Raw genomic sequence first — 18,745 nt, 5'->3', positions numbered from 1 at the left:
GTCCCTTGAGTCCTGGCATCCTCGTAAATCTTCTCTGCATTCTTTCCGGCTTAATGGCATTATACTCCATAATAGAAGGCCATTCAGTCCATTCAGTCTATCACCTCAGAGCTATCCCATTCCAGCTGATTTTCCCTGTAACCTATGCTCAGTAGTGTAGCGGTTAGCATAACACTATTACAGTGCCAGCGACCCAGGTTCAATTCCGGCTGCTGTCTGTAAGGAGTTTGTACGTTCTCCTCGTGTCTGCGTGGGTTTCCTCCGGGTGCTCCGGTTTCCTCCCACATTCCAAAAGACATACGGGTTGGGAAGTTGTGGACATGCTATGTTGGCGCCGGAAGTGTGGCGTCACTTGCGGGCTGCCCTCAGAACACTCTATGCAAAAGACGCATTTCACTGTGCGTTTCGATGTACATGTGACTAATAAAGATACCTTATCTTATATCTCATTTCCATGTCTGGGATCACAAAGCCTCAGAATAAAGGGACGTCCCTTTAGAATTGAGATAAGGAGGAATTTCTTCAGCCAGGGGGTGGTGAATCTGTGGAATTCATTGCCACAGACAGCTGTGGAGGCCAAATCACTGGGTGCATTTAAGGCCGAGATTGTCAGGTTCTTGACTGGTAAGGGGGTTAAGGGTTATGGGAAGAAGGCAGGAGAACGGGGTTGCAAAATAAATCAGCCGCAATTGAATGGCAGAGCAGACTCTATGGGCCAAATGGCCTAATTCTGCTCCTATGGCTTGTGGTCTTATGGTCTATGTTGACTCCTCCAAGACTCCTGCCATCCAACTACACCAGGGGCAGTTTACTGCGGCCATTTCAAAGTCTTTCCACTGTACTTGGTACATGTGATAATAATAAACCAATTCCATTTCTAATTCCACCTACCCGCCCACGGCTTCGAGGAAACCAGAACAGCCGGAGGAAGTCCACGCGGAATTTGGAAAATAGTCAAAGTTTGGTACTCACGGAATTAATACAGGCCAGTTCCTTGTTGAGCAGCCAGGGCAACGAGAGCTTCCCTTCCCCCCTGTAGCAGGATTGGATCCTCTCCTTAATCTTCTCCTTGATTTTCCTCAACGTGAACAGGCAAAGAGCCGACTCCTTGGGCGGTTTCATCCGGTTCTTCTGCCCTTGGGAAAAGACGGTGAAGAGGATATCCTCCTTCTCAGACACCTTCAGGGAGCGAGCCAGGAACTTGCCCGGCTTGGCCAGGTAGGCATCTTGAATGAGCCGATACTCCACGCCGTCTTTCAGGCAACCGATGGGAAACTCGACGTAAGAGTAAAACTTGGGGTCACCCACGCACAGCCGGACGATCTTCGAGGTGAAGAACTGCTCGCCGCTCGAATCGGGCGACGTCAGCTGGGTGTCAAGTTGAAGGGTCAGGTAGTAAACGAACTGCTCGCTGCTGAAGCTGTAGATGTAATAGATGTCGAAGGCCGGGAATTTGGAGAGGGTGTCCGACGGGATTTTCAGCTGGGACGACACAAACTCGTCCTGATAGACGAAGCCGAACATCTCCGCGTTCTCCTCGTTGACCATCAGCTTACGGCTGGAAAGGGTGGGGAAGTACTCAGACTTGCCGTCGATGGGCGTGCCGATGAACAGCTTGTTGTTGGTACCGTTGGGGCCGGCGATGATCACGCCCGACATGGTGGCGGCTTCGTTGACGCTGGACAGGTAGTGCTCCTTGCGGTGGTGGGGCTCGCCGAGCTTGAAGAGGTCATCCAGACGGAGGAACTGGCAGATTCCCTGGAAGGTGCTGCCGCAGGCGATCAGCCGGTTCTGGGTGTAGTCGATGAGCAGGAGCTTGTTGACATTGCGGGTGAGGGTAAGGGGGTGGGGACAGGACTGTACACTGGGCGGAGGGTAGCACCTCTCGTTGTCTTCCACGGGGCCCGTCACATGTGAGCGCAGCACGGTCAAGTTGTCTGCCAGCTTGTAGATCCTGTCGATGGCCCCCACATAGACCACGCCGGTTTTCTCGTGGACCGCCAAGTGGGTGAGGCTGGTGTCGGTGATGTTGAAGGTCCTGAAGAGGGGCTGGGCCCCGGTCGCCGGGGCAACGAGGGCCAAGTGGGACACGACTTGGAACGTCCACAGGTACTGGGCCCAGCAGCTGCCGCCGGATAGCGCCGTCATTGCTTTCTCCGGCGCCGTCTCTCTCTTGCCTCCTACCACCGCTCGGAAGAAATATACCCTGCAAGACCACTTGCTCGGAACCCCTCATCTATGTCATCCTCCCAGCTGGAGAGACGGCTGACGCTGCAAGTGAAGGAGAGCCTCGTTAGAAGCGGATCACAGTCAACCCAGCCACCACAGAGCAGGCAGACAGCCAGAGACCCAGGTTAAATCCCGACCTCCGGTGCTATCTCAAATGAGCAGACTCAATGAGCCGAACGGCCTGATTCTGCTCCTATGTCTCACGGTCTGTGTGGAGTTTGCACGTTCTCCCATTGCCTCATTTCCTCCCACATCCCAAAGATAGGTGAGAGGCTGATTGGCCGGCGTAAATTGGTGGCTGGCGAGGGAATGGGGTGAACGGTAATGAGCGTGCGCAAGGGAGAATACGGGAGGAGTGGGAGTGATCCAAGTGCTGGGGTACGCTTGATGGGCCGAATGGCCTTCTTCAGCACAAGGATTCATGAAACTTGTACCAAGTGTAGCAGTTAGCTTAACGCTATTACAGCGCCAGAGACCCGGGTTCAATTCCGGCCACTGTCTGTAAGGAGTTTGTATGTTTTCCTTGTGTCTGCGTGGGTTTCCTCCGGGTGCTCCGGTTTCCTCCCACATTCCAAAAACGTACGGGTTAGGAAGTTGTGGGCATGCTATGTTGGCGCCGGAAGCGTGGCGACACTTGCGGGCTGCCCCCAGAACACTCTCCGCAAAAGATGCAGTGCACTGTGTGTTTCGATGTACATGTGACTAATAAAGATATCTTATCTTAGACCACTAAACAATCTGCTGGAGGAACTCAGCAGGTCAGGCAGCATCCACGGAGGGGATGAACAGTCGACGGTTCAGACCAAGACCCTTCATCACGACTGGAAAGGAAGAGGGCAGAAGGCAGAATAACCGGCGGGGGGGGGGGGGGCGCTGGGGTCCCAGGGAGAGCAACCCCAGCTTCTCTAGTCTGTTCCCATAACGGAAGGCCCTCACCTTCATGACCATCGTACTAAATATCTTCTGCACCCCCTCCAAACCCTTCACATCTCTGCTAAAGTGTGTTGCCCGGAATGGGACGCACGACTTAATTCTCCATTAAGCCCAGGTTCCTGAATGCCTTAACGAAATCCCTGTACTTCTTAAACCAAGAAACCCAAATGCTTTACCCAGTTTCTCAACCTGCCCTGCAACTTTCAACAAACTAACCCAAATCTCTCTGATGTTGAAGTCCTGTCAGGAATGTACCCTCTACTTTATATTGCCAAAGCTGTGATTCGTACAGCAGGGGAGCAAAGGAAGAGGCAAGATGTAGGAGTCCCAGTGAGCTCGTGAGGTTACAGTGATACCGAGGGTCAAAGTCATGTACAGGCAACTTGGCAGACAGCCAGGTCCAAAGGAATGTGCATTCAGATTCGGTGATCCACGATCTCTACATTTTCAGCTGTATGCAACGAATCCACTGATGGGTGAAACCCAACCTTGCATCAGTCTCCACCGAGGCTCTATAAATAATCTCATTCATTTCCGGTCAAGGAAGCAGAAGGCAATCAGGCCTGCTCAGGGGAATTCGAGGCAATGTCACGGCAATGCTCAATAAAAATCGAGCCCAGGAATCACTGTAAAACACAAGACAGAATCAAATTCTGCTTGCGTTGCAGTTTAACAGACACTTCGGTTTCCCTGTACTCATTGAGACAACTTCCACGAATAAGGAATTGTGTTTAATTTCAAAAAGGAGAAATTAAAACCGCAGCCACTTTGACCCCTCCTGGACTAGCCTGGTGTCGAGAGGAATTGGAGATTAGACTGTGGGGCATTGGCACAAGCAAAAAAAAATCCAGAAGTGTAAACTATCTCAAGGTCTTTAAAATTACCTGGGAAAACAAGAGCTATGGAAATGCTGCAATATAAATTTCTGGTTGCCCCATCGCAAGGATGTGGAAACTTTGGAGACGGTGCAGAAGAGGTTCACCAGGATGCTGCCTGGATTAGAGAGGGTATGAGCTACAAGGAGAGTTTGGACAAATATGGGCTGTTTTCTCTGGAAAATCAGAGGCTGAGGGGAGACCTGATGGAAGTTTAAAATTATGAGAGGCATAGATAGGGTAGACAGACAGAATCTTTCTCCCCAGGGTAGAAATGTCAAATACTAGAAAGCATGCACTTAAGGTGAGAGGGGGAAAGTTAAGGGAGATGTCAGGGGCGAGTTTTCTACACAGAGAGTGGTGGGTGCCTGGAACGGGTTGCCAGTGGTGGTGGCGGATGCAGATACAATGGTGGAGTTTCAGAGGCTGTTAGATAGACACATGAATGTGCAGGGAATGGAGGGGTATGGATCATGTGCAGGCAGAAGGGATTAGTTTAATTTGGCATCATTTTCGGCGCAGATATTGAGGGCTGAAGGGCCTGTTCCTGTGCTGTTCTATGTTCTATAATTAATAAGCAACGTACAAGTAAATAGGAATAAGGAGATGAAGTTTCAATCAGATCAGCCTAATTTATTGTTATATTGTGGAATAAACCCAAGGTGGGAACCACAATTTCTGAGAGGTGTAGAGAGCAAGTTAATCTTTCAGCTTTCCGCTGCTGAGTGCAGGAGACAGAGACCCGTTCAGTGAACTCCTGTTACACAAGTGTTTCTAATAGGAAGGTTTGATCATGAGGGATGCTCTCCAATTCCTCCCAAGTCCCTGCTCTTTCCCCCACATCCCTGCAACCTCCCCCACCTACATTTTCAAGCATTTTTATCAGGCTCCCTTTCAAGAGTTACAAACTGATCTGCCTCCCCTCACGTCCCCTCTGGTCCTTCTGCCACATCCAATAAATCTGGGATCAGGTCCCGCTAAAGTTGGAATAATAAAACTGCCCCAAACTCTGCACCATTCTCCGAGGAATGGCACATTGACTCACGGTGATTAGCAGCCGTCACCGATCCCCTCAGCCTCGATTCAAGTGGGCATCCGGTTCAAGAGGAGGCCGAGGGATGACCAAGGTGAGAGGACTCAATACTGAACTGAGCAGATGCTTCAGCCCAAGACTAAAGACAGAACTCATCAATGAAAGCACCTACGGGAACCAGGAGGGACTTCCTTCCCAAGAGAGTAGCAAGGACGTGGAACTTGCCCCCCACAAGAAGATGACGACAGTGGGAGGAAGGTTTGGAAGGACATCTCGATGACGTGAGATGGGTAGGTGGGGGGGGGGTGGTGGAGTGTCAATTTGCACAAGGTAGCTCAGATAGCACAGCTCCAGAAATCTAGGGTGCAGGAGAAGACCATTCAGCCCATTATTGTCATGCCAGCCCTACAAAAAGAGCTATCAAGACCGAGCCCAACCCTTGGTCCAACGCCTTGTGTGATGCGCTTCAAGTTCCTCATGCAGCTGGTACTTGGTGTGCTCAGGCTTTCTGTGTCCACCACCCCTTCAGGCAGTGCAGTGTGGGGTCCCACCCCACTCCTACCTCAAAATAAATAGTAAAAAATTCTGGAAACACTTAGCAGGTCAGGCAGCATCTGTAGATAGAGATACAGGTCTGAGACTCTTCACCGGAACAGGGAAAGAGAAAAACAAAGTTAGTTTTTAGTGGTAGAGAAGGGTTGGAGGGTGACAACAGTGGGAATCTCTCTGATAGGGCAAGACCAAATGGGTTAGTAGAACAGTACAGCACAGAACAGGCCCTTCGGCCCACGATGTCTGCGTAAAGCATGAAACCAAATTAAACTAATCCCTTCTGCCTGCAAACGATCCATATCCCTCCATTCCCTACGTATTCGTGTACCTATCTAAAAGCCTCCTGAACACCACTATCATGTCTATTCCCCCCACCACCCCTGGCAGCCCGTTCCAGGCACCTACGACTCTGTGTAAAAGAACTCAACCCGCACACCTTCTTTAAATTCTCCTCTCACCTTAAAGCTATGCCCTCTAGTATTTGACATTTCTGCCCTGAGAAAAAGATTCTGTCTGTCCACCCTATCCATGCCTCTCATAATTTTAAAAACTTCTATCAGGTCTCCCCTCAGCCTCCAACGCTCCAGAGAAAACAACCCAAGTTCGTCCAACCTCTCCTTATAGGTAACACCCTCTGATCCAGGCAGCATCCTGGTGAACCTCTTCTGCAAAGCCTCCACATCCTTCCTGTAATGGGGGCAACCAGAACTGCACACAATGCTCCAAGTGCGGCCTAACTAATGTTTTATACAGCTGCAACGTGACGTCCTGACTCTTATACTCTATGCCCTCAGCCATGAAGGCAAGCATGCCGTACACCACCTTTACCACCTTCTCTATTTGTGTGGCCACTTTCAGGGAGTTATGGATTTGCACCCGAAGATTCCTCTGTATGTCAGTTCTGTTATGGCAGTTCGAAGCACAGGCAGAGAAGCTTATCTTGCTATGTGTTGCTAATAGCAGCGCTGTGGGACATGTCCAACAAGCCTGATTACACAAAGGCCAGGCTTTCACCCCTCAGCTCTAAACTACCTTAAATCTGTGCCCCCAAGTTACTGACTTCTGTCCAGAGAAAGGGGTCCTTTCTGTTCACTGCAGGCTGTCAATATTTGACGTAATTTAACATCAATTTAAAACTTTTGCAGATTCTGTACAAGGAGACAAATCAAATTTTCAAGAGCATTGTCAAGGAGTTTTAATTTTTAAAAAAATGAAATGAGCAAAGTGGACTAAAAGGTGGTAAATGGTGTTCAGCAAGAGGCAAGCTCTGACGTCCCAGGGTAGAACAAGGGAGGGGGGTGAATCACTTACAGCTATTCCTGTTAATCACCATTAATGAAATGAACATCTCTAAATGTTTCGGAGAAGGTCCATTATACAGCAGCCACCTTGACAGAGGGGGTAGATGTCCCACAGGTACATAAAATCATGAGGGGCATAGATAAGGTGGATAATCAGTCTTTTCCCCAGGGTACGGGATTCTAAAACTAGAGGGCGTGTTTAAGGTGAGAGGGGAAAGATTTAAAGGGGGCCTGAGCAGCAACTTTTTCCCACACAGAGGGTGGTGAGTATACGGAACGAGCTGCCAGAGGAAGGGGTCAAGGTGGGTACAATTACAAGGTTGAAAAGACATTTGGACAGGCACGTGGATAGGAAAGGCTGAGAAGGATATGGGCCAAATGCAGGCAAATGGGACCTTGGTGACATCTTGGTCGGCACAGACGAGATGGGCTGAAGGGCCTGTTCTGGTGTTGTATAACTCTATAAACCTCTGCACTCTGTGAGTGACTCAGAATTTGATGCAAGTGTCCGTTAAAGGCACAGCACACACTTTTACAAACGTCACAAAGACTCAAGTCTCTGCTGTGCGTCTGGTAACAGGACCCAGTCTCTCTCTCTCTCTCTCTCTCTCTCTCTCTCTTTATATTTAGTCTCTGGCCAGTTGCCCGAGAGAATAATTGGCTTTGACAACATTAAGGAAGATACTGGAGATAAAACCGGCCAGCACTTTGCTGTTCTATTGATCCGCTTCCCAATATACAGATCTCATGCATCCAACAAGAAGATTAAACCAAACATCGAAAGGTTTTTATAAATAATTGAGGCAGGGAATACTTTCTGAGATCAACACAATTCCAAGGAAGGATCATCCCGGATCCTAGATCAGTCCCGCTCAACACAATAAACGTCCAACCTGCCTTAAACATCTTCCACTGGCACTCTGTCATTTTTAATTATTGGAACGTTATTAAAACTGGGTAAGGACATTACTGCCGTTCTCCCCCTGACCAGAAGACTTGCTAAATCAGAAGCACATTTATTATCATGGACTTATATGATGTGAAATTTGTTGTTTTGCTGCAGCAGTACAGTGCAAAGACATAAAATTACTATAAATTGATTGTGGACCTCAGGAAGGGGAAGTCGGGAGAACACACACCAGTCCTCATCGAGGGGTCAGCGGTGGAAAGGGTGAGCAGCTTCAAGTTCCTGGGCGTCAACATCTCGGAGGATCTACCTTGGGCCCAACACATTGATGCAATCACGAAGAAGGCACTCCAGCGGCTCTACTTCATTAGGAGTTTTAGATGTGGTACTTTTTTTCAAATCTTTCAAATTTCTATAGATGTACAGTGGAGAGCATTCTGACTGGTTGCATCACCGCCTGGTATGGAGGCTCCAATGCACAAGAGGCTGCAGAGGGTTGTAGACTCAGCCAGCTCCATCACGGGCACAACCCTCCCCACCATCAAGGACATCTTCAAGAGGCGGCGCCTCAAGAAGGCGGCATCCATCACGAAGGACCCTCACCATCCGAGACATGGCCTCTTGTCGTTACTACCATCGGTACAGGAGCCTGAAGACCCACACTCAATGACTCAGGAATAGCTTCTTCCCCTCCACCATCAGATTTCTGAACGGTCCATGAACACTACTTTGTTATTTTTTTTGCACTATTTTGTAATTTACAGTAATTTTATGTCTTTGCACTGTACTGCTGCCACAAAACAACAAATTTCATGACATAAGTCAGTGAGAATACATCTATTTTGATTAATAAATAGTGCAAAAAAGGAATAATGACGTAGTCCATGGACCATTCAGACGCTCCTTCGTTTCAGAACAGTCAACCATGTTGGTCTGAGACTGGAATCACCTCTGGCCGCAGATGGAACAAGAATGTCAGGTTCCAACCCAATGAAGATGTGGATGAACCAGATGGCATTTTATGAAAATTGGACAGACACATTTACCCCAAATGTCCCAAGGGGATTTACCTGGCTGCGGGGTACAAATCTCATCCATTTCAGCAGGCAGTGGGCTTCAACCCCAGTCCGAGGAATTGTACACAAAAACCAGGCCAACGCAGCCAGTACAATGGCAGTGTTCCCCAAGAGAGGCACCATGGTTTAATGGAGCTGGTTTTGCCTTATGTTCATTTCTTTGACTCCCCTAGGAATCTGTGGAGGCTCAATCACTGATTGTTTACAAAGCAGAGTTCAATAGATTTCTCCAGTTCTGTAAATAAGTGGGGATAGGCCAGGAATAGTGCTCAGGTAGAAGAATCAGCCATGATCTTGATGACTAGCAGAGCAGATTCCAGGGGCTGAATGTCCCACTCCCTCTATTCCTTGTGTCCTCAGCCTACTTGCCAGGAGTGAATCACTTTTTTGGCCTGTCTCAAGTTGGCTGTTGCTTTGCTAATACAACACACTCTCCAAGACCGGCAAGTGCAAGTGAACTGTGTGTGGTAACACACGACCTCCTGATGGCGGAGAATTCCTGTCAATCGGGAGCTTCTTCGCACGTGCATGGGAGATTGGTCGAGGCAAGGGGAGGGTGGGCTGGAGAGATGGAATGTAGTTTGAATCATTGAATCATAGAATAGTACAGCACAATACAGGCCCTTCGGCCCACAATGTTGTGCCGACCTTTAAACCTCGCCTAAGATTATTTAATCCCTTCCTCCCACATACCCCTCTATTTCAAATTCCTCCATATGCTTATCTATAAATCTCTTGAATTTGACCAATGTACCTGCCTCCACCACCACCCCAGGCAGCACATTCCATGCACCAACCACTCTGTGTAACAAACCTTCCTCTGATATCTCCCTTGAACTTCCCACCCATTACTTTAAAGCCATGCCCTCTTGTATTGAACATTGGTGCCCTGGGAAAGAGGCGCTGGCTGTCCACTCTATCTATTCCTCCTAATATTTTGTGCACCTCTATCATGTCTCCTCTCATCCTCCTTGTCTCCAAAGAGTAAAGCCCTAGCTCCCTTAGTCTCTCCTCATAATGCATACTCTCTAAACCAGGCAGCATCCTGGTAAATCTCCTCTGCACCCTCTCCAACGCTTCCACATCCTTCCTATAATGAGGTGACCAGAACTGGACACAGTACTCCAAGTGTGGTCTAACCAGAGTTTTGTAAAGTTGCATCGTTACCTCGCGGCTCCAACTCAATTCCACGACTTATGAAAGCCGACATTTGAGCTGCTGTACCATCGGCAAGTGCTCACTTTCACTCAACTCCTTCACTGGACATGGACGTTGCTCACCAGGTCAGTATTTATAGAACACACTCCAGCACAGGAGTAGGTCCTTCGGCCCACCAGGTCTGTGCTGACCATGATGCCGATTTAAACGAATCCCATCTACCTGCACATGGCCCACAGCCCTCTGCTTGTTCAGGTGCCTTTCTGTTTGTAGCCCATCCCAAACCGCCTTGCATCTGGGAAGTCCAGAAAGTTGCTGCCAATGGTTCTGGAGTAAAGGGTTTGGGATCAGCCTTGACAGTGAACCAGCCACATAAGAAAGCTTATGGGATATTAGCTTTCATAAGTTGAGGGATCGAGTTTAAGAGCCGCGAGGTAATGATGCAGCTCTATAAAACTCTGGTTAGACCACACGGAGTACTGTGTCCAGTTCTGGTCGCCTCGATGTGGAAGCGTTGGAAAGGGTGCAGAGGAGATTTACCAGGATGCTGCCTGGTTTAGAGAGTGTGCATTATGAGGAGAGACTAAGGGAGCTCGGGCTTTACTCTTTGGAGAGAAGGAGGATGAGAGGAGACAAGATAGAGGTGTACAAAATATTAAGAGGAATAGATAGAGTGGACAGCCAGCGCCTCTTTCCCAGGGCACCAGTGCTCAATATAAGAGGGCATGGCTTTAAAGTAATGGGTGGGAAGTTCAAGGGAGATATCAGATGAAGTTTTTTTACCCAGAGAGTGGTTGGGGCATGGAATGCGCTGCCTGGGGTGGTGGTGGAGGCAGGTACGTTGGTCAAATTCAAGACATTGCCAGATAAGCATATGGAGGAATTTAAAATAGAGGGATATGTGGGAGGAAGAGGTTAGATAGTCTTAGGCGAGGTTTAAAGGTTGGCACAACATTGTGGGCCGAAGGGCCTACATTGTGCTGTACTGTTCTATGTTCTATGTAATTCTATTAAATGGCAGCTCAGACTCAAGGGCTTAATGACCTACTCCTGTTCCTATTCTCCATGATTCTAGTCTGGGTCAGTGGGCAAGGACATTACTTGTACCTTTAAGGACTTTAGTGAACCAGATTTTTTCTTCTTAAATTGACAAAAAAAAGTTTCAAGTTCAGCCTTAAGGATACTATTTTATTGCCGTTTATTAAATAAATTGATGGCACAGTAGCCATGGTGGGATTCAAACTTGTCTCCAGATTATTAATCCAGGGTTCTGGATTTTTACCAAGAAAACCGCTGTGCTAACATACCTGTAATTACAGGAATTCCCACTCACGTACAAATCGTTGGCTGCAGTACAAGGTGAGGCAGTTAAAAATACGCAGGGACTGTTGGTTTTATCAACAGAGACCGGGGACAGAAGTTAGTTATGCTGCACCTTTATAAATCATCTGACAGTCTTCAGCTGGGACACTGCACCAATCCTGGCCCTCAGGGAGCGTGGACTGTACTACCATGAAGAAAAAAATTTAAAAACCGCAGCTACTGGAAATGTAAATACAAAAACAGAAGATGCTGGAAGCACAGGTCAGGCCGTATGTGTGGGAAGAGAAACCGAGTTAACATTTCAGTTCAAAGGCCCTTAGTCAGAACTGGGAGTTGGGGAGGGGGGGGGGGGGGGGGGGGGGTGGGCGGCAAGGATTGGAAAAAGAGGAAGAGGAAATGCAGTCAAAAGTTGCATCAGGAATTTCTGTGACCTTCCAACTCACAGCCCATGCGCCAGGCGGGAGAGATTAGGAAGTTATCAGGAAAGATGCAATAATCTGCATCATGTGGACCGCACAAGGGTTTGTTATGGAAGAAGAGGTCCTTGTACAACTGATATCGCTCACACAAACCTTGGCTCACTGTACAAATATAGACATGCATTCCTGTAGTGCCGTTCACGACTTCAGAACAACCCTAACCCAGCAAAGTAGAACATAGACCATTACAGCACAGGCCCTTCAGCCCACAATGTTGTGCCGACGTTTTATCCTCCTCTAACATCTATCTAACCCTTCCCTCCCACATAGCCCCCCATTTCTTTATCATTCATGTGTCTATCTAAGAGTCTCTTAAATGACCCTAATGTATCTGCCCCCACAACCTCTGCCGACAGCACGTTCCACGCACCCAGCACTCTCTGTGTAAAAAAACTTACCCCTGACATTCCCCCTTATACCTTCCTCCAATCACCTGAAAATTATGTCCACTCGTGTTAGCCATTGTCATTTTGCCAAGTACTTTTGGACCAGAGTGGGGTGAGGTTACAGGGATCAGTCACACCAGCGGAGCTCCAATTAGACCCATCGTGATCTTATCGCGGGCCCAAGTGACCTATTGCTGTCCTTCTTAAGTCTCGTCAGCAAGCTCCCACACAGAGGTAAATTGGTTTATTATTGTCACATGTACCAAGGTCAGTGAGAAAGTGTTTTGCATGCCATCCATACAGATCAATCCATCACATCAGTACATCAAGGTAGTACAAGGGGAAACAATAACAGAATGCAGAATAAAGTGTTACAGTTACAGAGAAAGTGCAGTGCAGGCAGACAATAAGGTGTAAGGTCATAACGAGGTAGATTTGAGGGATCAAGAGTCCATCTTATCGTACAAGAGGTCCATTCAATAGTCTTATAACAGCAGGATAGAAGCTGTCCTTGAGCCTGGTGGTATGTGTTTTCAGGCTTTTGTATCTTCTGCCCGATGGGAGGGGGGAGAAGAGAGAATGTCCAGGGTGGGTGGGGTCTTTGATTATGCTGGCTGCTTTACCGAGGCAGCGAGAAGTGTAGACAGAATCCATGGCGAGGCCGGTTTCTGTGATGTGCTGAGCTGTGTCCACAACTCTCTGCAGTTTGGGGTCACGGGCAGAGCAGTTGCCATACCAAACCGTGATGCATCCGAATCGGATGCTTTCTATGGTGCGTCACTAAAAATTGGTGGAAGTCAATGAGGACATGTCAAATTTCTTTAGCCTCCTAAAGAAGTAGAGGCGCTGATGAGCTTTCTTGACCAAGGCGTCTACACGGTTGGACCAGGACAATGAGTTCTGGTAATATTGACCAAGGGATATATGTTGACCCCAGCAAACAGGGCAAAATCTCCTGTTCTGTTGGACCCAAGAGGCAGACAGCACTCCCTCAGTACCGTAGTAACATAGCAGCCGAGATGTTGTATTCAAATATCCAGAGTAGGATTTGAACCCATGAACTTCAGACTAAGATGTTAAGTGCCGAGTCATTTGAACCATGACGATTCCCCCATAAATCGCGGCTTTGGGGAGCAATAAACGATTCTAAAGGCTACCTGTAAATCACAGAGAATTAGAAATTCATGAAGAATTTAGCTATGGAGGCTGTGCCAGGGAGATAAAGCCTCATCCCACCTCCCAGATCTGGAGCTATGGTCCCATTACAGAGGGGAGGGTTCCTGTGCCCACTTCCAGGTTCTGCTCATCTGTCCGTAACCCGAACAGGTTGCAAGTCATAAATGCAGCCACAAACCAAATTCCCACCCGGCAGAAGACGCCTGGAGCCCAGCAGCAGCCGGCAAATCCACCCCGCCGGTCTCCCAAACGCTTGTTCATGTGTACAGACTGTCCGTAAGTCAGGCGTTCTGGGGAGGACCTGCAGCCAGTTCCAAACTCCACCACCCGGTCAATGGAAAACAATTGTCTGCTCCTTCCTTGCCACCGATCACTTCAATTCTACGTTCCCCAGTTATGGAGTTCAACCTGGAAAAGTGTGAAGTGATACACTTTGGGAGATCAAATTTGAAGGCAGAATACATGGTTAATGGCAGGACTCTTAGCAGTGTGGAGGAACAGAGAGATCTTGGGGTCCACATCCATAGATCCCTCAAGGTTGCCATGCAGGTCGATAGGTTTGTTAAGAAGGCATATGGTGTGTTGGCCTTCAGTAGTCAGGGTATTGAGTTCAAGAGCAGCGAGGTGATGTTGCAGCTCTATAGTTAGACCACACTTGGAGTATTGTGTTCAATTCTGGTCACCTCATTATAGAAAGGATGTGGAAGCTTTAAAGAGGGTGCAAAGGAGATTTACCAGGATGCTGCCTGGATTGGACTGGATTGGACAGCTAATTGGTGAGCTAGGGCTTTTCTCTTTGGAGAGGAGGAGGATGAGAGGCGACTTGATAGAGGTGTTCAAGATGATAAGAGGCATAGACAGAGTGGACAGTCAGAGACTTTTTCCTCAGGGCAAAAATGGCTAACACGAGGGGGCATAATTGGAGGAAGGTATAAGGGGGATGTCAGAGGCAAGTTTTTTACACAGAGAGTGGTGGGTGTGTGGAATGCACTGTCAGCAGAGGTTGTGGGGGCAGGTACATTAAGGACATTTAAGAGACTCTTAGATAGACACATGAATGATAGAGAAATAGGGGGCTATGTGGGAGGGAAGGGTTAGATAGATCTTAGAGCAGGATAAAATGTCGGCACAACATCGTGGGCTGAAGGGCCTGTACTGTGCTGTAATGGTCTATGTTCTATGTACTGACCTCTCTGTTCAGAGAAGTTGCTGTTCGCCCTGCCCAGGGCCTGAGTAATATTTATATGCCTCATTTATTCTCTTTTTAGATTCTATGGTTCCAAAGAAAACAAGCACAGCGTAGGCAATTTTTCCTAATGACTAAACTTCCTCAGCCCTAGCAATATCCTTGTAAATCTCCCCTGCACCCTGCCCAGTGCTGTCACATCCTTCCTGTGGTGAGCAGAACTGCAATGCAGTGCTCCAACTGTGGTCCAACTGGTGCTGAACGCAGCTCAAGGACAGTCACACTGTCCATAATCCACACCTCAGAACCAAACCCACCATGACCCTGACCTATATAATCCATCTCCTTCACCGTGAACTCAGCATTAACCAAACCGCCGCATCTGAAAGACCGTCACAGACTAGCTGGGGAGAACCATTCAGGCCACCTCTCACGCCCGAGTCTATCCCACAATTCAAACAGGCCAAGCTGGTATCTCAAAATCCATGCACTTCAGACACTTCCAATGATAATCATGGAACTGGTTTAGTATTGTCACATTTACTGAAATACAGTGAAAAGCTTTTGTGTGTGTGCCATCCAGACAAATAAGATAACTTTATTAGTCACATGTACATTGAAACACACAGTGAAATGCACCTTTTGCGTAGAGTGTTCGGGGGGCAGCCCACAAGTGTCGCCACGCTTCCGGCGCCAACATAGCATGCCCACAACTTCCTAACCCGTACGTCTTTGGAACGTGGGAGGAAACCGGAGCACCCGGAGGAAACCCACGCAGACACGGTGAGAACATACAAACTCCTTACAGACGGTGGCTGGAATTGAACTCGGGTCGCTGGCGCTGTAATAGCGTTACACTAACTGTTACACTGCCATGCCTGCCCTTCTCAAACATAAGTACATCAAGATAGTTAAAAAGGAAAACAGAATGCAGAATATAGTGTTACAGTTACAGAGAAAGTGCAGTGCAGGCAGACAAATAAAGTGCAAGGGTCACAACGAGGTAGATTGGGAGATCAAGTGTTCATCTTTTAGCATGTGAGAGACCTGTCCAAGAGTCTGATAACAGTAGGATAGAAACTGCCCTCAACTCTGGTGGTACGTGCTCCCAAGCTTTTGTATCTTCTGCCCGACAGGAAGGGGGGGAAGGAGAGAACGACTGGCGTGGGGGGGGCCCTGATTATGTTGGCTGCTTTCTCGAGGCAGCAGGAAGTGTAGACCGAGTCAGGGGAGGGGAGGCTGGTTTGCATGATGGACTGAGCTGTGTCCACAACCTCTGCAGTTTCTTGCGGTCCTGGGCAGAGCAGTTGCATGGACACAAGAGACTGCAGATGCTGTCCCCAAAAGCAAAAGAAACTGCTGCAGGAACTCAGCTGGTCAAGCAGCATCTGTGGGTCTCCACCCAAAATGCTGACCAACCCTTTGCCTCCAGAGATACTGCTCGACCCGCTGAGCTCCTCCAGCAGATTGATTTTTGTCAATAATAACTACCCCACTTTTTCCACTGTTCAGATGAACAAACGTAGTGAAGGCTCCTCTACTTAACTATTACTCACCCTAGAACCACGGCAAAGTCTGATGTACACTACCTGCACCTCAAGATGGGGATCGTTAATCGGTATTGGTATTGGTTTATTACCGTCACTTGTACCGAGGTACAGTGAAAAACTTGTCTTGCGTACCGATCGTACAGGTCAATTCATTACACAGTGCAGTTCCATTGAGTTAGTACGGAGTGCATTGAGGTAGTGCAGGTAAAAACAATAACAGTACAAAGTGTCAATAAGTGACCGATCTGAACACTTTGACCTGCGACAAGTTGTCTTGCAAGTGCCCAGTGATGAGGTCACCAAGACTATTCTGGACCGAGACAGCTCCCCAGCCAGGCTTCCGGATCCCATCACATCCTGGGCAACTTTCCCATTTGACACAGCAAAACATCCTGTGCTGCGTTACGGGAGCGCTCCCAGACAAAACCAAACACAGCTACGCGGGAGATATTTCGTGAACCGAAGCTTGGTCAGGGGTGGAGGAGGGGGCAGGGGGGTAGGGAGTGAATTCCAGAGCCCAGGGCTAGACGACCACTCATGGAGCATTCAATTCGGGTGTGCGGAGAGGCCAACAGGGAAAACTGCAGAGATCTCAGAGGGTCGTGGGCTTGGACCAAGTTTGGTACATTGATCACAGCACATTAGACGCATACATAATGAATCCTTCAGTGTGATGCACAGAGAAGGCTAACCCCGTATTGTCAAGGATGCCTGCCACCCTGACCATTCCCTTTTCTCAGGATATCTTCTCTGGGAGAAGATACAGGAGCTTGAAAACCCAGACGCCCAGACTCAGGAACAGCTTCTTCCCCACTGCTGTCAAGACTCCTGATCCAGTCCCCTCTCTCACATCCCCTTCCCGGTGGGGCTGCCACGTTCTCGGCCCCTTCATTCTACCTCTTCCATTATTGTCACTTCAGCATTTCTTTTTGCACTACAATCTTTGCATCATTCTGGTTTTTTTTTGCACTTGTTGCTGTATTTACTTTTGTATTTATTCTTAACGTGTGCACAGTTTACTCCGCGAACTTCAAACAAGCAAGGAATTTCAATGCACTCTGGTATACATGACAATAAACTAAATAGTCAGCCCATTGGGTTCATGCTAGATCCCAGCAGGGCAATTCCATCAGCTCCACACCCTCCCTCTCATTTCCTTGCATCTCTGAGTTACTCTCTCTAACCCATGCCCATTAGCGCCCCCAATTCTCCTGCCACCCACACCACCGCTTAACCAACCCTCACATCTTTGGGGAGGAGTGGAAGGAAACCAGATCCCGCGGAGGAGACCACAGGGTCACGGGGAGAACGTGCAAACCCCACCTCATCTAATTGTTGCCTTTGCAAACTGACTGTAATGTCACCTCAAACAGCTTCACACGACGAGGAGTGCACTTGAGAATTTTTCCCGAATTGCACAACACATTCATAAATAGCTTTCTTTCAATGATGTCACCAGCACCTCCTCAGGCTGGGAACACAGGCTGTTCCCAGTACTGGAGGCTAGGAAGTGAGATCCTGGTCACGTTGGGGCAGCTCACCAGATGCTGCAAGCCCATTTTAAATGATGTTAGCTGCCATTCAGAAGAGATCACAACCCTACAAATCTCATGCCCTCCTAAAAGTGCAACGCAGCCAACCAAATTCTTCCAAGTAGCTGTTCTGTTACTTTGTTGGCTCTGACATTACCGGGCATGCTCCAAGCTCGAGAAATCCCTGCCTAGAACTGTTTCTCCTCATTTGATGCACCTTAAAGCCCTTTGATCTGTCCTAAGATTTAACCCAATTTTGGTCCGACAGTACCACTGTTATAAGCATCTCTAATTATTGGAGTCAGAATTACACAGCATAGAAACAGGCCACTCAGCCCAAAACGTCCATGCCAACCTGTGAGCACACATCCAAGTCAAGTCGAGTTTATTGTCACATGCACAAGTGCGGTGAGGTACAGGTACAAGGAAAAACTTGCTTACAGCAGCATCACAGGCACGTAGGTACAGACAACACACAGAACAAGACAGTGAAGAGAAAAAGTGTGCAAAACAGGACAAAAAAAAACATACAGAACAAGTCCACAGTACTGCAAGAGGTGGTCCATCGTGTTCCGTTGCTGAGGTAGGGTTGGGGTTGTGCAGGTCGGATCAAGAACCTGATGGTTGTAGGAAAGTAGCTGTTCCTGAACCTGGTGGTGTGGGACTTCAGGCTTCCCGGGTCTCTGGCGCTGCGAGGCAGCAGCTCTACCAGCTGCGCCACCCGGGGATTTTGGGCTCAAATCTCTAGCACTGGAACCTTGAAATGGCAGCAGCTCAAGAGGAAAGGCTGGAGCCTCTGCAGATTCTGCGAGCTAAAGGCAACTCCAAGGGTCAAGCCTGCATTTCACTACCTTGATTCTAAGCAGCACCGCCTGTCGTAACAGCAGAAGCTGTCAGAAACACTCAGCAGGTCAGGCAGTGTCCACGAGGAGAGAAGCAGGTAATGTTTCAGGTTGAAGACTGTTCGTCAGGATATCATCCAAAATGTGACACTCCCAGCAGTCCCCATCGTTAACTCTGCTTCTCTCTCTCTCTCCCCCCACGGATGC

At 48.4% G+C, this 18,745-nt stretch overlaps 1 protein-coding gene across 1 annotated transcript in view; it reads right to left on the bottom strand.

Moving 5' to 3' along the window:
- The window catches only part of LOC127572138 (plexin-A1-like), a 456,000-nt gene that overhangs the window by 377,554 nt on the left and 59,701 nt on the right, over positions 1 to 18,745 (bottom strand). The window contains 1 exon segment of the mRNA XM_052019089.1: positions 973 to 2,271. Within this exon segment, the coding sequence (XP_051875049.1) occupies positions 973 to 2,148 (1,176 nt within the window). The 5' untranslated portion in view covers positions 2,149 to 2,271.

The sequence above is a fragment of the Pristis pectinata genome, chromosome 6 (genome assembly GCF_009764475.1).
Source record: "Pristis pectinata isolate sPriPec2 chromosome 6, sPriPec2.1.pri, whole genome shotgun sequence".
Classification (NCBI taxonomy): Eukaryota; Metazoa; Chordata; class Chondrichthyes; order Rhinopristiformes; family Pristidae; genus Pristis; species Pristis pectinata.
The sequence above is the reverse complement of the archived record's forward strand: the minus strand, read 5'-3'. Positions and strand labels throughout refer to the sequence as shown.